This window comes from Lingula anatina, chromosome 7 (assembly GCF_051362555.1).
Source record: "Lingula anatina isolate TDL-2025a chromosome 7, LinAna3.0, whole genome shotgun sequence".
Lineage (NCBI taxonomy): Eukaryota > Metazoa > Brachiopoda > Lingulata > Lingulida > Lingulidae > Lingula > Lingula anatina.
This window is the reverse complement of record NC_141773.1, coordinates 589,383-615,388: the sequence shown is the minus strand read 5'-3', so window position 1 is coordinate 615,388 and position 26,006 is coordinate 589,383. Positions and strand designations below refer to the sequence as shown.

The 26,006-nt window shown below is 36.3% G+C and overlaps 1 protein-coding gene across 7 annotated transcripts in view; it reads left to right on the top strand.

The window, feature by feature from the left end:
* LOC147760576 (uncharacterized) overlaps positions 1-15,722 on the top strand; it is a 28,908-nt gene extending 13,186 nt beyond the window's left edge. For 4 of the 7 annotated variants that reach the window (XM_087017854.1, XM_087017849.1, XM_087017851.1 and 1 more), the window contains 16 exons: positions 12-945; positions 1,302-1,341; positions 1,811-1,897; positions 2,101-2,235; positions 2,443-2,577; positions 2,777-2,911; positions 3,123-3,287; positions 7,982-8,164; positions 8,803-8,949; positions 9,426-9,533; positions 9,648-9,758; positions 9,944-10,027; positions 10,221-10,381; positions 10,612-10,701; positions 14,637-14,798; positions 15,092-15,722. In XM_087017854.1, coding sequence (XP_086873980.1) covers positions 12-945; positions 1,302-1,341; positions 1,811-1,897; positions 2,101-2,235; positions 2,443-2,577; positions 2,777-2,911; positions 3,123-3,287; positions 7,982-8,164; positions 8,803-8,949; positions 9,426-9,533; positions 9,648-9,758; positions 9,944-10,027; positions 10,221-10,381; positions 10,612-10,701; positions 14,637-14,798; positions 15,092-15,205 — 2,791 coding nt within the window. In that variant the 3' untranslated portion in view covers positions 15,206-15,722. The remainder of the gene's footprint in view (positions 1-11; positions 946-1,301; positions 1,342-1,810; positions 1,898-2,100; positions 2,236-2,442; positions 2,578-2,776; positions 2,912-3,122; positions 3,288-7,981; positions 8,165-8,802; positions 8,950-9,425; positions 9,534-9,647; positions 9,759-9,943; positions 10,028-10,220; positions 10,382-10,611; positions 10,702-14,636; positions 14,799-15,091) is intronic. The other 3 variants (XM_087017853.1, XM_087017852.1, XM_087017855.1) reach the window with 3 other exon arrangements.
* Positions 15,723-26,006: the final 10,284 nt, after the last annotated feature.

Genomic DNA, 26,006 nt, shown 5'->3' with positions numbered 1-26,006 from the left:
TCCTATCTTAGGCATGAAGAAATCCTAGGAATCGGAAAGGGAGAAAATGGAATTACTGTATATGTGGACACTTCTAATATAGATGAAACTGAAGAATATAAACTGGATGAAAAAATATCAGAATACATGAAAGGCAGATTGATTACCCAAAACTTCGACATTAAGAAGTGCAGCAAGAGAAAACACCTCCATTTTTTGAGTGATATGTATTGGTATGACCGTAGAATAAGGGTGTTAAAAAAAAACAAACCTACTGGTACATGTAAATCTTCACACGAACAAACAAACACATCTACATGTACGTTAGGTATGTCTGTGATATTTGAAGACGATGAGTATGTTGTGTGGTTTTTAACAGTATCCCATGCATTCGATGAATTGGATGACGAAGTGAGGAGTGTCCATAACGGCGACTTCTTAGTGGGAAAATGCATTTTCTTATCCCGAGATCCTAAGCTACTTATCTCATGCACAGATATGGCTGTAATCTCGCCACAACCTCAGCTCGTCTCTAACATCGAAAACGCGATGAAAAGAGTCGACAATTCAAAGGTAACGTTACGCCCATACATGGATAATTTGGAGAAGCTTATTGGCAAACCAGTTTTCAAATGTAGTGGGATGAGTAAAAAAAACATTGGTACCGTCAACAAAATATATGTTGAAGCTGATTGTGGCCAGAATTGTGAAAAGGTCATTTTGATACAAGGATCTTCAGAAAAGTTTGCAGTTCAAGGAGATAGTGGAGCTTTAGTGTTGCTGCAAGAAGATCCGTTTTGTATTATCGGAATTGTCTCTGCGGAACTATTTGATGGGTGTTTTGCAGTTACCCCTATACAGAACGAGATAAGCTTTCTGAAGGATCACTATGAAAAAAAAATTGGAAAGAGTCCTCCAACTCCTATGTTTATAAATTTGGACCAGCTTTACCAAACGGAAAAACATGTAAGTTAACTGCAACTGACATATTTTCTTTAAAAGAAACTCTTCTAGTTGCGTTATTATTTATTACATATAAACATGTAGCACGTTTCAATGTATTTTCAATTAAGGGACAAAGACATGTTCTCTTACTCTCCCCTTCCCCAACTTTTAACACATCGTACCCCTTTGGGCATACATAGTGAAAAATGTAGGAAAAAGTTCAACGGCATGTATGATAATTTAATTGGTAAAATATACGACCTATGTTTTGAGATACCGAACTAACCTTTAGCGTATATGTGCTAATAGATGTTATTCAAGCACTGCAAGCATCATAATCAAGTTGTTTTAGTACTTATTTCTCAATTTTGTTTTAGAGCATCAGCCCTGCTGGCACGATGGAAGGAACAACATCAGGTGTGTTACATACACATTTCTTAACGATAACCGGTTGATTTTATTTATAATATACCATGAACCATTTATATTTCTTTTCGATATAATTTATTATGATTTTTACCACAGTTTTGCATGAATGGGATACACAGATTATAAAAATAGGCCTATAAACGTTAAAGTTATCATGTATGGGGTTTTCCGCCAAATATTATTTTCCATGAAAATGTATTTTTTCTACTCTCGAATCCTATTTGCATTTGATACAATTACCAATTTGATAACAAGATAGTTCTTAACATTCCCTGTAACATTTTAGGTGCTAATATCGACATGGGGTACTTTTATCTCAGCGCATTTATCGATTTTAACGTTTAAATTGGGAAGGACAAGTAGCTTTGCAGGGTATGACTTTCGAACAATGTCCTATGTGGATAGTATACTGTACGTTAAAAAAATTAACAAATGTTTCGTTATTTTTACATGGAAGAAACACCCTATAATTCAGGACCCGAGTCAGTCACCTCTCAAAGTTCCACAACTGACTCTGATAGTTCTGAAGTCACTCCTACAGCAGGTAACATGCGTTTTTGTGTTTATCTCTTTGTGTTTATTTTGTTTTATAATTTCTAACCGTTTTGCTTCTAATTATTTTTGTTGCTTGATAGAAAAGAAAAAACGAACGTTTGTTAACGCAACAAAGCATATACAGGGAGAACAGCCATTTTTATTTTATTTATTTATTTATTTATTTATTTATTTATTTATTTATTTTTGTAGTAGTAGTAGAAGAAGAAGAAGAAAGACCTGACTCGGCTGCAGTAAGCGGATATTCCTATAATTCAGGACCCGAGTCAGTCACCTCTCAAAGTTCCACAACTGACTCTGATAGTTCCGAAGTCACTCCTACAGCAGGTAACATGCGTTTTTGTGTTTATCTCTTTGTGTTTATTTTGTTTTATAATTTCTAACCGTTTTGCTTCTAATTATTTTTGTTGCTTGATAGAAAAGAAAAAACGAACGTTTGTTAACGCAACAAAGCATGTACAGGGAGAACAGCCATTTTTATTTTACTTATTTATTTATTTATTTATTTATTTATTTATTTATTTATTTTTGTAGTAGTAGTAGTAGAAGAAGAAGAAAGACCTGACTCGGCTGCAGTAAGCGGATATTCCTATAATTCAGGACCCGAGTCAGTCACCTCTCAAAGTTCCACAACTGACTCTGATAGTTCTGAAGTCACTCCTACAGCAGGTAACATGCGTTTTTGTGTTTATCTCTTTGTGTTTATTTTGTTTTATAATTTCTAACCGTTTTGCTTCTAATTATTTTTGTTGCTTGATAGAAAAGAAAAAACGAACGTTTGTTAACGCAACAAAGCATATACAGGGAGAACAGCCATTTTAATTTTATTTATTTATTTATTTATTTATTTATTTATTTATTTTTGTAGTAGTAGTAGAAGAAGAAGAAGAAAGACCTGACTCGGCTGCAGTAAGCGGATATTCCTATAATTCAGGACCCGAGTCAGTCACCTCTCAAAGTTCCACAACTGACTCTGATAGTTCTGAAGTCACTCCTACAGCAGGTAACATGCGTTTTTGTGTTTATCTCTTTGTGTTTATTTTGTTTTATAATTTCTAACCGTTTTGCTTCTAATTATTTTTGTTGCTTGATAGAAAAGAAAAAACGAACGTTTGTCAGCGCAACAAAGAATATACGGGGAGAACAGCCATTTTTATTTTATTTATTTATTTATTTATTTTTATTTTATTTTATTTATTTATTATTTTTTGTAGTAGTAGTAGTAGAGGAAGAAGAAGAAGAAGAAGAAGAAGAAGAAGAAGAAGAAAGACCTGACTCGGCTGCAGTAAGCGGACATTCCTATAATTCAGGACCCGAGTCAGTCACCTCTCAAAGTTCCACAACTGACTCTGATAGTTCTGAAGTCAAGCCTGCAGCAGGTAAAATGTGTTTGTGTGTTTATTTCTCTTTATTGGGATATCATTATGTCTATTTATTCATGTTTTATTAATCTTTTGTTACTTGATTGGTACATTGTAGAAAGGGGAAGTGCTTAGCCAATGTGTTTAGCCTTGTGATGAACTTACTTTATAATCATATACCGGTGAAGCTAAACACATAGCTAAAACGGTAACACTGCCGAACATGTCTAACATTTTTTCTAAGAGGCTTGAGAAGCTATACGTGTTTGCTAGGCATGTTTGGCAGTGTTGCCCGTTTAGCTTCGTGATTGTAATACCCCCGTCACACTAGAGGCGGAATGAGCAAGAATGCCGTCGGAAAGACAATTCTTTGTGCGATCCTGGATATTCAAAAAGCATTCTAAAAATTCCAAGTGCATTCCAAATGTTTTACCCATTCTTGTGGCCGGCCCGAAGTGCACTCCAAATGGAAAATTATCGAATGGCATTTGAATACTATTCTGTGACTGTACTTGCCCTGAGTGTCAGAGTCACTGTGAATCGGGCTTCAACAGTGAGCTCTGAAGAACAGCTACGGTGTACGATTTCCGTCAATCAAAAAGAACTGCTCCGCAGTGAATCTGCAGTTGAATGTCATTAGAGCAAAATGAAAAGTAAAACATTTAATTCTGCTTTATTTAATTTTATTTGCTGTTTTTAAGATATTGTGAAAAATAAATAATGTTTCTAAAAGAAAAAGACATATCCAATGTTTTAATATTTTTTGCTTATCAAAAAACATTTGCTCCTGCAGATTATAAACACAATATACGTGCTTGCCGTGTGCCAAGTTTGACAGCTACACTGTATGTTCGATACCACTATACATAAGGGCTGCGTGGCTAGACCAAAATCAGTTTTTAAAGCAGAATGTTGCTTGTGTTGTTGCACTGATCTTCGACTGCAAGATATTCTTAGTTTAAACTTTAAACTCCGCGTCAGCCACTTTACTTCTTGTCTTGTTTGCACGAGATAACGTCAGCGCAAGGCAGGAAAGGCAGCTCCAGGCGGCATAGAGCTGTGTCGTACGAGACATAACTTCCAAATATGGGAGCTCCAGGGGGGCACAGCTGTGAATACCTGTACTAGACTTGTGACTTCCAAATATGGAAGCGCCCCAGGCAAAATTTTGGAGAAGAACCCCCACGAATTGTCGTTGTTCGCTAGAGCCTGATATTGCTGATATGGGTTTTATATGAAATCAAGATCGAGCTAGCGATACCGGAATCTAGAACCTAGGGTAACTGTACTATAACTGTATTCTTAATATTCTCACGGCATTCCGACAGCATTCTAAATACTCTGATCACATTCGAGGAAGAACCTAAATGGCAAGGCACTTCACATCCTGCTAGAATGAGCCAGAATGCAACTCGAATGCATCTCGATCATATTTCAGCCAGCAATCGAACTACACTCGTACGGCATTCGAATTCTAAATATTCTGACTGCATTCTGACAGCATTATTGATATTACTAGTTTTCCAACTACATTCGAGCTGCATTTGAGAGCTAATACAGCCCAAATGTTCACGAATCATTCCAGGCAGATTCAAGCGCATTCTGAGTATTCCAACGGTATTCTTACAAGAATTTAGGTCCATTTGAAATTTCTTCCCGAATGTAGTATGATTTTTTAATTTAGTCATCCTGACTATTTCTGCTTGATTCATGCTAATTCCGAATAAGTGTGACGGGGGCTTAAGGCTCAACAATTTGGCTAAATACTTTCCCTTGTAAACGTGTATTCCAGATAACATATAACGTTTTCATGACTTTATCAAAGTACAAAATAATATTATGATAACATAATGGTAACGTTATGGGTGTTTTTTAACTCCATCCAAAATAATGTCCAAGTTAACAAAAAAAAAACGTTATGGTAACGTTATCTTATGGAGTTTTATTAGCGATTTTATAACATTCCGGAAAAGCATTATAGGCCTATACGGTTTTGAAAACTTTTTTATAAATAACCAAAACACTTCTTACGCTGTTTAACTACATACATTTAGCGGTTAATTCCAAATTGGGCTTCGGGTTAGTCAGTGACTACAGCGGTGCGAATTGTAGAATCTTTGCAATGCTGTTACCTAAATAGCCAGCATGTGATGAAACTTTAAATATACTATTATACTGAATACCCCACCATCATCCTGATGTTCTATTGTTCGTTACTTCTGGAAAAGATTAAATAGGTATTAATACTGTAACGCACTTTGTCAAAATATGAAAAAAAAAAAGTGATAGTTGTTCTGTGTCTATAGTGAACTAGTAAATTTCCCCAACTTGTTTTTTTAGAAACACATTCTAATAAACTTCCTCGCAAGGTCAGCTAGCACAAGAATGATCAAGTCCAGCTGTAAATACATGTATAATTCAGTAAACTTTATGATGCTGATAATTCACGGTATCCAGTTATAAATAGATAGATATAACAGACAAAGGTAACCGTGAATTACATAGATAGAGAGCTAAAGCCATTAAAACTCTACTACCTACACCCTACATACATCTATCCGTTATATTGCATCCAGCTAAAAGCGTGTAACATTCTTAGGAGCTAAACGTGCTTAGGAGCTTAAACGCGTTGAAAATTAAAGGGTAACATCTGAAATGAAGTTGGAAGTTCAAAAATCTTGGAGGCGGTGATCACTTATCTTTATTGTGGTAATAGAAAGACCTGACCAGGCTACAGCAAGCGTATTCATATAAAGACTTATGTGATAAAACGTGCAGAACTAAAATGAGATTTCCTCTGCCAGTCGTACCGGTTACCATGGCAGTAAATGGGGACATGAGTGGTCCACACTCACTACCAGCCTGGAGATGAACTTGAGCTTTCTCCTGGGCCCCGTATCCCGCGTCTTTTCAATTTTATAGACATTTCTTTACATCTGTAGAAGTCACAGTGAAACAGTCGATTTGAGGGGTACCTCTTATAAATTTTACTAAATGGTATAAAATGTGTATATTTTCACCATTATTTTGTATTTTTTAACCATTAATCATGATAGACACGGTATCCGTAATAAAAAGCACTATTTCTAACAATTTACATCTGTGAGGCGATCATTTGTAAATAAAAGTACATGGAAATGGGGGTGGGACAACCTTTTTGACCAATGTTGTATGATGCATCTTATATCATAACACTCTATATGTAGCCCAAATATGTTGGAAATGTTCAAAGGCAGGAAAGATATTCTTGGACATCCAGACATTGGATATTTCCCTGGCAACTTCTTTGGTCTCAGTTCATGATGGTGATTACTTCTCTGGATTATTTTGTGCAGAACAAACATATTCCATCCATCTCTTTTTAATAATTTAAAGACGTACACCCTTTGGTTACTTGAGGTTAGGATAATTCTCATTCTTTCTTATAATTCACATGCAGCAGAACTTAAGATATCTTATCACTCAGTATGTGCCTTAATCTATAACATCCCCTTCTAATGAAACATGCCATACAAACAAACTGGCAGCGCACCTGCAAATTACTTGGCCAATTAATATGCTCATTATTCTGTAAAAATGCAAAGACCGAGTTGGGATGTGGTCTAGACCACGTCCTAATTGGGATGTGATCTGGGTCAATTAGGAAGTGGTCTACATTGGGATTTGACCTGTAACTTATATATTGTTGTTTTACATTCATATCATTTCATTTGTCATCCCATAACTCGGTATGTTGCTGATGCTTTCATCATTGTTCTTGTTTGTGTATTTAGAGGAGTAAAACTGTCTTACTGCTATACAGAAATCTAAGCACACTTTGACTGGGATAACCATGAACCATAGCATAAATGAGATTAAGTATATAAACAGTTATACAACGTCAACATATACGGTCCAACTTACACACTTTTTTATTTTTATGGATGACATCCTGCGAGCGCACCGATTTTCGTCCGTTCTCCCCCCCCCAAAAAAAAAATCCCCCCTCCCCCCCCTCCCACCCCCCATCGAAGTCGGTTGTCGCAAATGTCGTTATTTAATTTGCCGGAAAATGAGCTTTCTGCGCATGCGTATTCTTGCCACGTGGAAATATGGCCGCTTTGCCATCAAATTCATCTCTAGAATTACTTTCAAATTACAGGACAATTAATCATATATAGTCATAGAGAGAACGGGCCGTCGTTTTGGATTATTATGCCATTGATATTGGGCATGAAGATATCCACTTTTTTACAATTATGTGAAAGGCTGGCGGCGGCCAGCAATTATCGCCCAGAAAATTTCAGTGACATTCTATCCAAAGCAGTACATACCAGGTTTTTTTGAAGCGAAAAAGGGGTCACAATGCTTTAAAAAGATTATTTTGAGAGCATGGCTAAAGACATATTGTTAGTTTGATACGTGTTTCTATGGTTAATTTGTGTTTCCAGCTGTGTACTGACAGCATTCCTTTACTTAAGCAGAATTTTTTTGACTGTTTTTTTTTTCGCCCTCTCGCACCGATTTCGGGGTCCCCAGAGGATGTCTCCATAAAAATAACAAAGTGTGGCCTAATTGTTTACTCGATGTGGTCATTTGAAGATATCACTTTATGCAAGGTCTATGTATAAAACCACATGCTCTTTTTTCTATATTAGGTCCTCAAATCAACCAATATGGTGAGATATTCAGTGATAGAAACAACAGGTTTTATGATCATTCTATTTTTTCAGCTGCCAAAATGGAGTGTTTTGGATATTCTTCTGGGGCTGCAATATCTAAACCCAGTGTTGTTGAGGGTATGGAAACGCTGTATGAACGAGGCGACAAGATGTCAATTAATTCAGAACTTGAGTCAGTCACACTTAAGAATTACACAACTGACTCTGCTGGTTCTGAATCCCCTTCTGCAGCAGGTACAACGTGTTTCAGTGCTTAATTCTGTTTGATGTCTTCACTTTGCTTGATTAGTAGAAATTATTACGAGTTAACCAGAACTGAATGATTTAGATTCATATCTATATGCTCATGCTTTTAAGCAAAATTGATAGTTGTTTGGTGTCTATAGTGAACCAGCGAATTTCCCCAACTTGTTTTTAGAAATATATTCTGATAAACTTCCTCACAAGGTCAACTTCAACAAGGAATATTAAGTCGAACTAAAATTAGGATCGAGTATAGATGTTGGTAGTTCACGGTATCCTGTTTAGTTAGAGATAGATAGATAGATAGATAGATAGATAGATAGACAGATAGGTAAACATAATAGGCTAAAGTGACCGTGACTTCCTCATATGTGTGTGTGTGTGTGTGTGTGTGTGTGTGTGTGTGTGATTAAGTATACAAACAGTTATACAACGTCAACATATACGGTCCCACTTACACATTTTACATAATTGTTTACTCGATGTGGTCATTTGAAGATATCACTTTATGCAAGGTCTATGTATAAAACCACATGCTCTTTTTTCTATATTAGGTCCTCAAATCAACCAATATGGTGAGATATTCAGTAATGGAAACAACAGGTTTTATGATCATTCTATTTTTTCAGCTGCCAAAATGGAGTGTTTTGGATATTCTTCTGGGGCTGCAATATCTAGGCCAATTGTTGTTGAGAGTATGGAAACGCTGTATGAACGAGACGACAATATGTCAATTAACTCACCTGTGGCCACAACTTCTATATTACCCGAAAAAGGTGACTTACCATACATACTTAGCGATAAATGGACTGCTATCTAGTAGACTGGATTTCTTTTGTTCCGCTTTCTAAGCATAAATAAGTTGTATTTCAGTTGTTCAATTTTGTTGTATTCATGTGAAACTTTTGGTTAAACATGGTGTTCTCTTTTCGTCTTTTTTTTACCACAAGACGTGAGCCGCAACTGGTTAGAAAACCATTTCACAATAGCAGTTAAGCAGTATTTAATCCACGTTTTTTCAACGTTGAAGTTCAACATTGTTTCAACGTTGAAACAACATAATTTGTTTTAAGTTTGTATTTAAAAAAAACGTTCAAATCGGGAACATGTTGACTAGAAGACAAGGACCAAGGCAACCTGGAACCTTTGTTATTTTTATTATCAATTATTTCTGCACTATTATGTAAACAGGTTACGATAATTAAACACCTATTTGGACCGTATGTTATACATCTTCTTTTTGTTGTCATAGAGAAAATTGGTCGGATAAGAGCACGTGAACAATCCAGTAGCACACAGCCTGTACCAGTTACTCCGCACGGTGATGCTGCTGAGGGCTTTGCGGCCACTTTTGCAGACGGTACTTTTAAATTGTGCCTTTTGATTGTCTTTTTTTTTCTTAGAGATATCAAAGTTTTGATTGTATCACTCTAAAATGACACTGAATTATTTATTTTTTATATTACAATTTCAGTTCCATACGTATACAACGACATCCGGGCCACACTGTTATTTGATCAGAACCGGATGACCCTTGGTGATGTTAAGAATGTAACACGTCACATTATTAGAAATATTGAACAACGTAAGACATTGCTACAAGTTTTAATACTACTAAACTGTAGTTTGACCTTATACAAAGATAGACACTGTGCTTGATTTAGTACATTCATTCTAAAATGTGTGTATTCAATTGCTTCTTAGCATAGTTACACACCAAATTTGTGTTTGCTTTGCGTTTTTATAGATTATTTTCCTCATTACAATCAGGTGACTTCGATGTAGACGTGCGTATTTTTATCGATAAAGGAACAAAACATGAGTCAAATTTGAGGAAAGTGGAAGCAGCAATCGGTGAGTTTGTCGCTCTCGCTGTTTATTAACTTTATTGCGTTTTTGTGTTTTCCTCTAAATTTGTTGGTGTTTGGTTTTAAAATTTTATAGGATCTTTTCAGCGCTCAGAACAAATAATCTATTATTATACTTTCTATTTGGAGCAAAGTGTCTGTTTCAGGTGAAAGAATTTATATTCCATTTATTTTTACAGATAAAATAGGAGCGAAAGAGACGAGCACACTTGTCCAAAATTTTATAGAGGCCATGGAATTTACAGCAGGTATTGCTAGTGACACGCCATCTAGGACAAAAGCAAACCAGCTGAACAGACTAATTGTTTTGTCGGGGGTGCCCTTGGATGATATGTCACAGGTGAGTTCACTGGTAGTCATAATGGAAAGAAGTAATTAAGAGTGATTTGAAAAGTTATGTAGCCTATTTCCAAAGTAATAGGAAACAAAACTTACTGCAAAATTAATTTGAAACATTTCCATGTCAAACATTGCATCTTGGAAAAAATGGTACCAAACATTTATCTTTGTTTTTTATGCATCGGACAATACCTTATGTTGATTTCATTTTATATTTCATTTTATCCTCAGATAGTCGAAGATGTCAGGGATTCTGTTACTGCAAAAATCATAAGAAACACTCAAATAGATTTTTTGCTATTCTGCGACCTACCTATTGTGGTAATTTCTTGTTTTTTATAGCAGATTTGTTGATTAATGTCCTTATGTTTACAGGGTTACTACTTAATATGGAATATTGTTTTTTGGCAAGTAAATTTTCTACAAAATATTTATTTTCTCTCTTACTTTTTTAAATCAAAAACTGAGGTGTAGCCACTCCATGTGTAGCCAGGTGTGTTACCTAATTACTACCCAACTCTCGAAACAATTAATGCATGCAGTTGCATGTTCTGTGGTCAGAAATGTGAGGGGTAATCTTTTTGGCAATTTCTGCCCTTGTATAAAAACGCATGGGTTTGGTCAATCTTTGGAGAGTATTTAGAGAAGCAACAAAGGGATCGCTCTGAAACTTGACAGGTACCTTAGAGAAGATATGGTTCGACAGCTAAGCAACGCAGCTTACTATGGGATTCTTGCTCTCAGATGAAATGGCCAGAAACGGACAGCCGTTGCCAGACAATTCAACATTTTTCAGGAACCGTTAGTAAAGTCCTCCAAAGAAATGCTACAACAGGGGCACCAACTCCAGCACTTCCGCCAGGGTGTCCGCGTATCACACCAGGAAGACAGGATCGCCTTCTCCTAAGAGTGCTCCGTGCTGGTCGTACAAAGACAACCAGTGTCCTCAGAAAAGAGTGGCAGAATGTCATTCAAACGCCCGTTGCAAGGTCCTTCGTGAACAAGAGATTGCTGCAAACCGGTTATTTTGCACAAAGACCAGTACGGAAACTACTGTTAACAGCAGGTCATATACAGCGACGTTTGCAATGGGCTGGGGACCACGTGCGTTTGCAGCCAAAACACTGGAATCACGTTGTTTTCAGTGATGAGGCCAGATATGGAATTTTTGGGGTTGACGGTCGAATCCGTGTCCGCCGACGTGTACGAGAGGCATACAACGATGATCGTGTACTGTCTAGGGTGCAAGCAGGGGGTGGTAACGTCTCTGTTTGGGGAGCATTCCATGCCGGTGCCCAGAACCAGTTGGTTTTTCTAGGAGGCAACCTCAACCAGGATTCCTACAGAGACATTCTACAGCGAACAATACTTCGATTGGTAAGAGTCATCTTCAGGAACAACTTTGTGTACCAAGACGACTGCGCAACCCCACATCGAGCTCGCACTGTTTTTCTTCAAAACCGATAGGTTCAGCAACTGCCCTGGCCTGCAAACTCCCTAGAAATGAACCCAATTGAAAATCTGTGGGCGGAAGTAACTCACAGAATTAATAGCTATGGTCATCGGCCAGTAAATAGTGGTGAACTGCAACAGGCATGGAAAGATATCCGCATCCAAACTAAAAATCTTGTCACAGGGTATGCCATGTAGAATGAGGGCGTTGCAAGCGGCTGCTGGAGTTCAAACCTGCTATTGATGACTTTTTATGATTAACTGTAATGATTCCTTTGACTGTGTTACATATCACTGTCCGGAGGCTATAATTATCTTTAATATCTTAGCTTAAAGTTAATGCTGACATCAAACTGTTGATATGGTTTTCTGGGGGTGTTTTTTTTTTAAATGACATTAGATTAGATTAGCGTCGATTTCCGATTCAGGTTCCTACTGGATCCTCTTTATCGGACTCTTCCTCCAAAACTAACTTGTGACTTCCGATGATGTTGATTTCGGACCTATAATTGTCATATTTGAGTTCCTGGTCATCCCACCACTTGTCTAATCTGTTCTTCAAAGAGTTGAGGCTTTTTGCCCTGACAACTTGATCCGGAAGGCTATTCCATATTTGTGTTGTTCGCACAGTGAAGCTGTACTTTCTCAAGTCTAATTTGGCTCTTTGAGGGAATCGCTTGAAACAATTTCCTCTATTACCAGACCTATGTGAATGACTAGACTGGACATCTTATGTCAGATTTGATATTATTGACCAAAATATCTCACAATAGAAGCAGGCCTACCCAACTACCAGACTCGGTACCAACGGATCCAGAATAAACCGGTTTATCAGACCACACTACCCGTTTTCAAGGTGTGTGTCAGATCGAATTACAGAGTATCATACCCCATCACCTGTAAGCCCACCTGTCATCCGGGTATCGCGTCTCGTTTTCGTCAAGTAGGAGTCGTATGAATACAACAACGTGGCGACAGACGACACCCTCAATCAGGGGGTGGAAACGCGCTTCTTATATGATTTAGACCACGGTGGAAGTGAAGAACAAAAAACCCAGACGTCGTGTAACTCGCATAACCGCGCGTCTCGCGTGAATGCGTTATAAACCGCTAATGGACCCGTGGTCTAAATAAGATAGATCCCTCGTCAGCGCACTCGTGGATGCCACATAACCCTCGCTGACTCGGGGTCTATCTATTACTAAGACGAGCCTAGCCGTCAGTACCGGTTATTGTTTTGTGACCTTGAGGAGCAATTAGGTTTGGTCGTTGCGGCACGCATTAACAGTAGTTGAAATACCCCACCTGGGTCTTTTGTTTTTGACAACTGTTCACCCGTCATCGAGGCGCTTGTTCAAGACTACAGGCTGATATCTACTAGTACTACCAGTGGCTTTAACATAACGTCATGTTTTGCTTTCTAGAGATCAGCATACAGTGTCCTCTCTCTGAGTACTGACTGCTGACTTCTACCTTTATTTCTATCCTTATATACCTTCACATATATAATTACATTACATTGGCTTCCCAGCCAGGTGGGTTGCCAGAGTGGTCACTTTAATTCAATTACACATGTGATAGAGAAGACTTCCAGACTGAGCACTAAATGGCTTCTGCTAGTGGACAATAGGTTGATAACTTAAACTGATTGATCAAGGTGAATAATATAGTTACAAGGCAGAGGACCATTCCTAAATACATTTGAGGTGAATGTATTTGTTAATCAAAGATATTGCTTCTTGTTTAATTGAGTTACCTAGTGTGACTCTAACCAGACTTCTTCAAACTTGACCTGTAAACTGATTATATAAGTATACATCCTGAAAACATTTAACCTGCACATCTATATAATTCAGGACACATAATGTTATATAACAACCTTATAAACTTCTGGAAATTAGATTGAATGTAATGGAATCGATCATATTCATAGTTGCTATTTCAATGAAAAGTTGAGAAAACCAAAAATTCATTAAAGGCATTAAATTACAAGTATGACAGCTTCATTAGTAACGTTCCCACAATAGGCCTACTTAGTTTTCTGTCTGTGCGTACATACACTGAAAAAGGCCAGCCTCGCTGACGAGAACAATGGACGTTTCTCATCCCTCTCTAGGATTACCCCTGCCCTCAATCTCGTCCATCCCGGTATACCGGGATGACTATAGTCATGAAAATATTTAACCCCCGACAGAATATGCTTCCGCTATCAAAATTAGGTCTACTTTTCTAAATTAATAAATAAGTTTGCAAGTTCTTATTTACAAAACATCATTGGCTATGTCCGAACCTAAATTTTATATTAAAAATTGCGGTATTGTCAGATTTTAGCATAAACAGGGAAAATTGCAGCAGCGCATGAATCTAGATGAGATGCACTACTTTCCAACCCCGCTTAGGATCATTCCTATCACATCGCGCACCAGGCAAAATCGGTGTGGTGGCTGATACTCTGTAATGCGATCTGAGTCTGGTAGTTGGGTAGGCCTGAGAAGACTTGATATTTTTATCACTCAATGACATACTTTTTTGGTGAATCAAGCCAAAAATATTTAATCAGCACTCAAAAATAACAATGATAAAAAATATTCCATATTAAGTAGTAACCCTGTATATACTGCTAAAATACATGTTTTAAATATATTTATTTAAATCGATTTCACCCAATGCGCAAAATATGTGAGAATTATTCAATTAACAAAAACGTTTTACACAAGACTTATAAAGGTGCTTACACGTGTTTAAGGTACTATGCACCCACTATCCGTCTACAAATTCATTTATATTTACAATACCTTACCTAGCCAACTGGGACACCCAGGAAACAAATAACATCACAGACAGCTGTAGAATATTGTCGACAGATAGCTAAATTGACAAATGGCAGTACAATCTTATTACACCGAAACACGTGGATTAAAGAAGTGGACAACTGGTTTGAAGAGACATGGAGTGATACACCTAAGGTAAAACTGACTGACAGAGAGCTAATTTAAACGTTGTATTACATTATTTAAAGTTAATCTTTATCATGACTTGTTCACATTTTGAATGTATTTAGCTCCAAATCATTACCAGTGTGTTTTATTTTTGTTCTTAAGTACTTCACCATATGTTGGAATCAGAATGTGGACTAATGGTCTCTTTTTCACAATATTTGGGGAAAAAAATCCGGTATGTGAAAGATGTGAAAGAACTTGTATTTTAAGATTATATATATATATATATATATAATAGTTGCTTATTTCACTTAATTTAGCTGCCAAGCTTGCCAAGGCGACCAAGGCGACCAAGGCTGCACGCAGGCCAAAAAGAATCTTATTCCAGGGATTTGGATGGACAATGCATAAGGAAAAAAGACCACTCGAAATAAGAAGGGCCCAGATTCTAGCTCTCTTATACAAAGTGTCCTAATGCAGTCTTTGGTTGAGACGATTTGTGTCTTGTCCTGAGGAACTTTGCGACACCATGTGAACATATAGATTCTTTGTGGAACCAATTTAGTCACTGGTCGAATCATTGCAGCCTGTATGTTTAGTCGATGATTTGGTTTTATACAGTTAAATGTAAAGATCCGGAATAGCTAAAGGAGACAAAGTAGGCTCCACTTCTTTAAATTGCAAGGTGGAACTGCTTGTGGTGGCTTTTTCTCCAATTGATAAGAAGATTTTGACTTCATCCCATGAAACCTACTTTGATTCAATGTCATAATTTGTTTCTTTGAAACTCATATTGTGAAAAGCTGTTGTGTCAGATTCATTCACATGTACTTCTGTAATGAATTGTAAATGCTATAAATTGTCTAATCACTTCCATAATTTTGTTATTACTCAAATGTGTTTCTGCCCTTACATTAATTCATACAAAAGCTACAGACTTCTGCTACTTCAGTTTATATGTTGTTGTTATTTATTTTCATAGTAGGCCTATCTAGTTCACTCGTTATTCATTTATTTGAAAAGACATTTAGCATTTGAGTGAACAAGAACATCCGTTATTTAAAATTCTTCTCATTTTACATCGGCAAAACAAGTTAGTGTAAAAGTGTACATGGATTAATAATGACTATTTGATTCAGCTCGAACACATAATTTGTAAGATTATAGGAGAATCCGTGTTATAGGGGAGGGTGGGGCTAGTCCGCGCCATTTTCATAAAAATTGGCATGAGAAACATACTATTATGGCTCCTACAAATTTGTCAGAAGGAAGGTTATTTAAATGCCTATATTTTGCATAAATATCAGGCGTCCACTGTAAAGTATATGAGAGTAATTTAAGTTTTAAAGTCTAGTCCAAGTGTGCGAACTTGCCCCACCCCGGGACAAGTCCACACACATACTAGAATCCTGAAGAAAATGTGCTTTTGTCCAACATTGTGCATTTTAATCAGTAAGACCGAGTAACAGCAGCAACTTAAGCAACCACTCTTTAACGACTCCTGAGTATTGTTTGCCTATGGTAACTTTTCAAAAATAAAACTAATGTTAAAGACGACAGCACCAATGAAAACACATTAATAAAATATCAAAATGTTTATTAAATTTATCAACAACAAATCATCTACATTAATCGGAGTAACATTTGTGACAAACGCACGTGAAGTCAAGAGAGTCCGCACACTCCTCGTGGGACCACATATTTCATGCACAACATGCAATCCACTTTTCATGTCCTTTACTATTTGACCAAAGCTCCAGGCAAACTAAGCAAACACATTCATCTCACTGCCAGAATTCTCTTTAGTAAAAGTTAGTTTTTTCTTTGTTATTTGGTAAACAAATGATATTAGTGTTGGGCTCTCCCACTAAGGCACTTTCTTAATATAATCTCGTAATGTTGAACATGGAATGTCAAATTTTCACTCAGTTTTTCTATATCCATCAGTGGTGAGTCTGTAATGTTGTATGGTGTGCTTAATTGTCTCTTCATTATACTTTAACATTTTTATATTTTCTTATATATTTCTGCATCATCTGAAAATAAAATACAATGTCTTTGAATAAACAGTTTAGTTTAGAAATAACACATACAGACTTGACATTTAATATGGAATATTTTTTCCAAATCATTTTTCATCAGTTTTTTTCCTATTTTACTGACTGATAAATGAAAATAAGGATTAAAATCGTGTTCTAATAACTTTTAATTATCTCTTTGATGTCATTGTGACATCAGTTCATTAATGGAATTCGCCAGAGAAGCAAACAAAAACACATTGCCTTTTCTACTTCATACGGCAACCATTAAATGAGATATTTTAGATCTCCATATTTTCCAAATTATTGTCTGTAAAAGAGTTACACGCTCCACAAAGGACCCTCATGTCAGTGTCTAGTCACAGTAACAGTCGCTGTTACGCCTGACCTCTTCTGGCTGCTACCAGCGCTCTCAAGCGGGATATGTTTTTAGAGTTCAATCTGGAATAACATTCCAGGCATCGGCCGAAATCTGTCCAATTTGGCCCAGTTTTGTTGTAGGACATGTAGGCCATTCATTTGGCGAGTAATGGCCTACCCACATATTGTCTACGTGGTTCAAATATGACGGTTTTGATGACCAAGGTAGCTGTTCATTCCCTTGGTTCTCTAAGAAATCTGTTATTAAAAGTGCTCTGTGTGAACCTGCAATCCCACCCTACAACCTAAAATTGTTCTTAAGGTGCCCCCTATCAAATGATAGTCAAGTGGTTCCCAGATTATTCCTTTATTTAATCTGGTTCAGGTTTTCGTCGATGACTGCCATTGGTGTTTTGGCACCAATGTGGTATCCACTTCAAATACTGACGCTGTTAATGACCTAAGTCACTTTAGAGGCTGCACACACTTCGTCGTTGGCCTCTTCTGGATGTCTGTAAACTCTGTTTTGACTAGTTGAGCGGTACAGGTGAAATCTGACCTCAATAAAGAAAGCCACGAGGTTTCAGTGTTCAACCCAGAAACGGTCGTGGTCCCTAATTCATTAGAGAAACATACAACGATGTTTTGCTGTTTACAGTGGGTTCGTCGGAGGTCGTCTGGTATTCTAACCTGCAAAAACCAGTTTGGTGTTCGCTAAGGGCCTTGAAAAATGCGTTTTGGTGGCAATTTAACCCTTATTCTGAACGGACTGGGTGGTTTTTGTTTAGTTGCAACGGCATATCCTGAAAGACAGTGGGTCCTGTACTCTGGTGGTAAGATTTTAATACATTGGGTGTGGCCTCTATGTAGGTACATCAGTCTGGGCATTACTCTATAAAACTGTGCGGACCGTTTCGTTTGGCGCAATTAACTGTCTGGCAATTTCTGTCTTTTTCGCGCCATTTTGCCACAGATTAACAAACTTGCAAAGCACTGCATAGCTCATTTTACACACTGCAAAACCGACCACTTGCATGCAAAATTTCAAATTCTTCTATGCAGTAGTTGCCGACGTATGGATACTTTTTTGACAGAACCGTGCTTTGCCAAAGCCAAGCTTTGACCTGCCCAAAGGAGCACTACCCAATTAAATTACTTCATATTACATAATGCAGCAGCGTAACAAACCTGGTATTCAGTTAATTGGAAGCGACACACCTGACTACACACTTCTCCATTCACATATCTTATATGAGATATTAGTATTTTGAAAAAAGAACGCATTTCTACCTAGGCACACCTTCGAAACTGAAATATTCCATATTAAATGTCAAGTCTGTATAATACAGGGGCGGATCCAGGATTATTTGAAGGGGGGTCCGCGGATGGCGTAGGGTTCGGGGCCCGAAATTTTTAGAGGGTGAACGGTAGCATTTGGTACGGTTTAGAATAATGATTCAGCTAGTCAAAATACTAATTTCAAGAGGGGGCCAGAAAACGAACATCCCCCTAAATCTGCCACTGTAATATCACCATGTCAAAACAACAAAGCTCTGAGAATACCTGTTAAAAATGAAACATTAAAAAACGTTAAGTTTAATCAGAAAATATGTTTAACAAGAGGTTTTATGTAATGGGGCAAGTCCGCCTAGGAGCAAAATAGCCCCATGCAAAAGTAGCGGACTCGTCCCAATGGGAGTTTTTGGTTAAACACGTAATTGCATAATATTTGCAATATTTCTAATAAATGAGAAAGAAGTCAACTGATGCTGTGAGTTTTATTTTAAAAATCCATTTTTTACGAGCTTACAAATGGCCTCTCGATCGTTGTTGAGACCAATTTACAGGTACACGCTTGAAATCGAGCTATTGGAACTGTCGGTCAAAACGCATATAGGCCTATGCACTACCTGAAAATAATCTTTGTTCGATTTTCAGTGCATTTCTTGAGACTAATTTTAATATGCCACGTGGAGTACTTGCTTTATAAAGAGTCAGTCAGTGGAGCTGATATTCAAAACTTAATTTAAACACTAAAGGGATCGGAATTATTCTCTTACAATAGACAAAATCAATTCCGTCTTAAGCAAAGTCCGATGAATCTTACTCTTTATACAAACATCCACCAACCCTTTTCAATATACTTTTATCAAACGACACCAGAAAGAAAATTAAATCACAGGCAGACAAAATGCATTGTACTTGACCAAGAGCTCGTTAACAATAAAACCTGTTATTTATGCACCGCTGCAATTCCCAAGCCAGGTAATAACAGGTATCAAACTCGTCTTGGTGGGCTTTCATATCTTTCAATATAACACATTTATTTCATTTGGGTTATTTTATTGGTATTTGTAAATGACATTAAATATCAATATTTAAACAATTTAGTTCAAACACGGTCGCGAACATTAATAAAAAAAATTGCTCTCAGGGTATCTTGAAGCATGCGTATGCCTACATGTAGGCATTACTTCCGTGGAAGAAAACGAGTCGAGGAAAAACAGGAAAAAGAGCGGTATATTAAAGAAAAAATGGGAACTGCTGTAATAAAATGGTTCTTAATCCTAATTCGTTTATGCTTTGAGAATTTGTTTCTGAAGGTTATTTCATCTGAAATAGTAAATAATTTAAAGATTTATCATTTTATAACTTGAAACGCAAGTTCTGCGTCTGTACGCAAAACATTCTGCAAATTTGTAAGCTTTGTCAAACCCAAAAACATGTAGCAGATCAAGGTAAAAGAGCATTGTTTGCTACTAGTAGCATGGAAAAAATTATTAATTTAATGTGTTTACTAAATGTGCAGTTTTACGTACGTTAACACATTTTAAATTATGCATGAAGATTTAACCTGGTAGGGGATATAAGAAAGCCACAACGGATTTTTTAAAGAATGTTGGGTGTAAAAAAGAGCACTACTGATAACTTGGTTCATTGTATATAACTTAGTATATTATGAAAAGCGGGAGATAGTCAATTTTTTTTAAGTATGAAGCTACAATTTTTTCAATATTGATTTTAATCCCCTCTTCGAAAAATTGTATTATAACACCGTGCTGTAAAGATCTACTCTAGAAAAAAAATTTGCTTGGGTAAAATTGAGTACGGAATGAATTGAGGAAACTTGGCTTGTCAGAAAACTTTATATTGTCCTTGAAAGAGTAAAGATTGAACGATAATTTTAGACAAACTTTGACGGGGGAAATATCCACAAAGAGTAAAGGGCTATTGCGCCGACATCTTGTTGAAAATTTTGCACTGCAATTCTATTTAAATAAGCTAAGGAACTAATTGCCAAATTTAGACTTTCATCACATAACAGGGGCGTGACCAGACCTGCAAGAATTGTACGCACAGATTTTTAAAAATTACAAGCACGTACAGCAAAATGTAGACTAACGCAAAACATGAAGGACAGCGTAATCACAGCAAATTTACATCATATGGTAGCTTAATTTCCATTAATGATAAAATCATCATTTAAGTCAAAAGTATTCTTGTGATTTAATAAATATTCTAATTTACCCAGAACACTATATTTATTTAAAAGAAGGCTAACTGAAATATAATTTTATTATTTGTTTGTGAAAATTGCCCATGTCACCCTGTTAGTTTGGAGGTCCTCGATTTTATCTAGTACCCCAGGTCTGCGGGAGCTGCTCTTTGAAACTAACGCACAGGTAGATTTTTACCTGAGATAAATATCGCCAGCGAGAGTGCGTTCGATACTCGCAAGACAAAGGCTACAGGAGAATTGAATGCCATTTTACCCTCTAATTAAGAGGTAAAGGAAGTTCCAGTTAGATGGATGATTTAGATAGGACTTGTAAAGGTAACAGGCACTGTTTACCTCAGTTTAATAAAAGTATGCAAGACGGGGTGTCAGCGGTTTAATTAAATAAATTGAATTTCAATATGCAATAATCAACAGTACCCTTAAGTCATTCAAATACAGTGTTTTATACAACTGGATGACCATAATTAAATGCTTGTGCTTGTGAAAGAATTGAATAGACGGGAAATGGTTTTACACAGCTTCACGAGGATCTACACCACTCGGGTAAGAGATTTGAATTAGTATAAACTTTAATTAGAAGTCAGAAAAGTCATCTTACAAGTAGACAATGCAGCTCAGTTTGACAACTAAGCACGCTTTCTCCCTGGTGGCACGATTGTCGTCATCGGACCACGTGACTACGTAGCTCATTAACTCCCAGGCCACTTTCCTTGTAAACACGATAAGTGGAAGGCAGTTTTACTTTTTGGCTTTATATTTACAGAGCTGATGAATATTCATAAAACGCAGGTCAAGTTCGAAAATCAGCATGATCGGGCCGTTATTGTAGAAGTTATGCTGTTTTTTTCACTTTTAGCATATATGCAACACACTGTAAACACAAAATAAGAAAAACAGTTAGGCCAATTGTCATTAAACTCACAGGAGTGGTCATTCCTACTAAAACGCAGGTTGAGTTAAAAAATCGGCATAATCGGGGCCTTTATTTTCAAGAAATGCTGTTTTTTCACATGTTGTCATGACACTCACAGGAGTGGTCAATCTTACTCAAACGCAGGTAGAGTTTGAAAATCAGCATAATCGGGGCATTATTTTAGAAGTTATGCTGTTTTTTCACATTTCCTCAGATTTAACTCTTAGGCATGGTAACAGTCTCATTATTGAACTAATAAGATACGTAAAAGTGTTTGTTTGACATTTCCTGCATCTTTACAACATTGTTAGTCGATTATGTAAAAATGATGGTAAACTTGCTATCATGTATTGTGTAATAAAGTGTCAAAAATGGAAATAAACTCATATCATTGCAGTTTGTCAGATTCAATCATTCACTATGTTCAGAATCTCAGAATGGAGGAAATTGGACATTTAACACTGTTGTATTGATATTTTTCCCATCTCATCAATTTTCTTAGTTGATCGTATAAAAATGGCAGTAACCTGTTAATTTTGTTTTATGTTAAAAAATTGTTAAAAATGAAAAAAAAAAAAAAAAAACATTTCAGAACAGTGCTGTCTTGTTTACATTTTGGCATTTTCAAGTTGTGACTTTGAAGTTCCATGGGCCTGAAGACCTTTGCAAGTCACATTTTCTGAATATCCATGATACAAATATAATATTATTAAAAATTGATGGTCATTATGTTGTATAACATTATGTAATATTGCATCAAAATTTGAAAAACCTATTTTGGGTACTGCTCCCATGATGACCATTTAAGAAAAACCGTGTCACTTACTGTTCTCAAACAGTACAGTAAATATGTACAGATGTGTCTGTACATATTGCCATCATCTGCATCTGTTGGCGCCTGCGTTGCTGTCACTGTCGCCGGCGCCGTGCACTTTCATTGTAAACATGATAAGTGGAAGGCAGTTTTACTTTTTGGCTGTATATTTACAGAGCTGATGAATATTCATAAAACGCAGGTCAAGTTCGAAAATCAGCATGATCGGGCCATTATTGTAGAAGTTATGCTGTTTTTTTCACTTTTCAGCATATATGCAACACTGTAAACACAAAATAAGAAAAACAGTTAGGCCAATTGTCATTAAACTCACAGGAGTGGTCATTCCTACTAAAACGCAGGTTGAGTTAAAAAATCGGCATAATCGGGGCCTTTAATTTCAAGAAATGCTGTTTTTTCACATTTCCTCAGATTCAATTCTTAGGCATGTTAACAGTTTCATTATTTAATTAATAAGATAGTTGATTATGTAAAAATGATGGTAAACTTGTTATCGTGTATTGTGTAATAAAGTTTCAAAAATGGAAATAAACTCATATCATTGTAGTTTGTCAGATTCAATCATTCACTATGTTCAGAATCTCAGAATGAAAGAAATTGGACATTTAACACTGCTCTATTGATATTTTTCCCATCTCATCAATTTTCTTAGTTGATCATATAAAAACGGCAGTAAAATGTTAATTTTGTTTTATGTTAAAAATTGTTAAAAATGTAAAAAAAAAAAACATTTCAGAACAGTGGTGTCTTGTTTACATTTTGGCATTTTCAAGTTGTGACTTTGAAGTTCCATGGGCCTGAAGACCTTTGCAAGTCACATTTTCTGAATATCCATGATACTAATATAATATTATTAAAAATTGATGGTCATTATGCTGTTTAAAATTATGTTATATTGCATCAAAATTTGAAAAAAACCTATTTTGGGCACTGCTCCCATGATGACCATTTAAGAAAAAACCATGTCACTTACTGTTCTCAAACTTACAGGAAAGAAACATGGGACTAAAATACAGCTTCAGTAGGCAATGCAGTCTGTTTGGTAATTCTTACTGCCAGTTAAACAGTTTTTTGTGAAAATTTAATTTTTCACCTATTGGCATTTTCAAGGTGTGACTTTTAAGTTCCATGGGCTTGAAGACCCTTGCTAGTCACATTTTCTGAAAATCCATGATACGTATATTTTATTATTAAAAATTGACGGTCATTGTGCTGTTAACCATTATGTAATATGGCATCAGAATAGAAGAAAACACAATTTTGGGTGCTGCTGCCATGATGACCATTATGGGAAAACCATGTTACTTATGATTGCCAAACTTTCAAAAAAGAAATGCAGGACTAAAATGTAGCCCGAGTTGGAAAAGCAGTCTAATTGGCTTCTTTTTCTGGAAGTTATACATTTTCAAAGTGTGAACTTGTTACACATTTTACTTACATTGGTATTACCTGTTGAGCATAATTAAAATATGATGTTGAATTTGCAGTTTAACATAATGTACTTTTGCATCAGAATTGACAGTAGCCTATTTTGTGCATAGTTATTTCCTGTTTTTGTCTGTACATTTGACAGCTTTGCTGCCTTGTTATAAGGCCGGGTTGAATGCAAAATAATGAATCTGGTCTAAATATTAGTATATAATTTTAATTTTTAATTTGTGTTCAGACCATTACAAAAATTCCTTTTTTTTAGTAGCAAATAAATATACAATCTTACAGTTTTTGACTTATGAATCGCACACAAACCACACACACACACGCACACGCATACTTGGACTCTCTTTCTCTCTCCGTAAAAAAAAAAAGGTTGTACAGTTACAGTATTGCATAAACGGGTAGAAAGCAGAGATTGACAATTCATGTTGTTAACCTTACAATTGAAATTCTAAGAGGTATATCATCAGCTTGTTGCTTGTCAATTAAGTTGTAATATGCGATCAATATTTTCCCATTTTCTTTTAACATGTTGTTTTTGGTCGGTATACATATATAAAGAATATAAACAAATATTTCTGTAACAATTAACGTATTTTCTAGTTCCTTCCCATGTTGGGATTTCTTATTTCGTTCTACATAGACTAATATATTTCCTAATTATTAAGATAAGTAGATAAAAACCTTTTATGTCGTATGATTGCACAAGCCCGAGTATAAAAATCTCGGGAGATCTCTCAATTACAATGCCTAAATTTTCTTTCACGGAACAAATGACACACGTCCAAACATTCTTATATGAGGACAATCCCAGAACACGTGAAGAATAGTTTCTCTGGCAGCATTACAAAATTCACACTGTTCTGATTCTTTTTTAGAAATTTTCATAAGATAAACATTTGTACTAAATATTCTGTGATTTATTCTAAATTGAAGCGTCTGCAGTTTCGTGTCATCTGTTTCTTGGAAGGGTGATCTAAATATTAGTTGCCAATCATCATTGCTTAAGGATTTTTTAATATTTTCGTGCCATTTACTTTTACTTTTGTTTGGTGATATAGTGTGGCCTTGGAGGAATTTTCTATAGAAGTATCTGGATGGTTTGGTAACTTTTTTAATCGAGTCAATTATTTCGTGGAACACGGTTTGTAATTTTCTTCCATTAGTGGAGATAGTTTTACGCCATTCAGATGGTATGCTCTTTTGAATACTCAAGTATTCCAGAAAGGTTGCGTTTAGGTTGAATTTTTCGTTGAGTTCCTCTAGAGAGAGGAAATTTCCAACATTATTTATAATATCATTAATGTAGAAAATACCATTTTTACACCATCTTTTATGGAAGATAGTTTTTTCATTTGTTTTAATTTTTGAGTTTTTCCATAGTGGTTGTGATAAGATTTCTTCTGGGTTTATACTGGGGCTTTCCTGAATTTCACTCAAAGAATCAATAACGCTTTGCCAAAAGGGGTTATTCGTTGCTTGTAGCGTTTTAATCCACCTTTTGTCAAGGTCCATATTTTATGACCCCCGATTTCTGACAGTTCACTGAGAAAGAGCACTTTCCATTTGCTTTTGTTTTCTTCGTCCAAGTCTTTTTAGCCATGAAAGTTTTAGCGCCTTAGTAAAAAGTTTTATTTGTGGTACCTTAAGCCCTCCATTTTCGTAATCAGACTGTTGCTCGTTTTATTTTGTCTCTTTTCCCATTCCAGATAAAGTTAGGGTGTGCTCGTTAAACAGGCCTTCCCAACTACCAGACTCGGCACCTACGGGTCCAGTATAAACCGGTTTATCAGACCACACTGCCCGTTTACAAGGTGTGTGTCAGATCGCATTACAGAGTATCAGCAACAACACCGATTTTGCCTGGTGCGCGATGTGATAGCAATGATCCTAAGCGGGGTTGGAAAGCAGTGCATCTCATCTAGATTCATGCGCTGCTGCAATTTTCTCTGTTTATGCTAAAATCTGACAGTACCGCAATTTTTAACATAAAATTTAGGTTCGGACATAGCCAATGATGTTTTGTAAATAAGAACTTGCAAACTTATATATTAATTTAGAAAAGTAGACCTAATTTTGATAGCGGAAGCATATTCTGTCGGGGGTTAAATATTTTCATGACCAGATCAGAAGT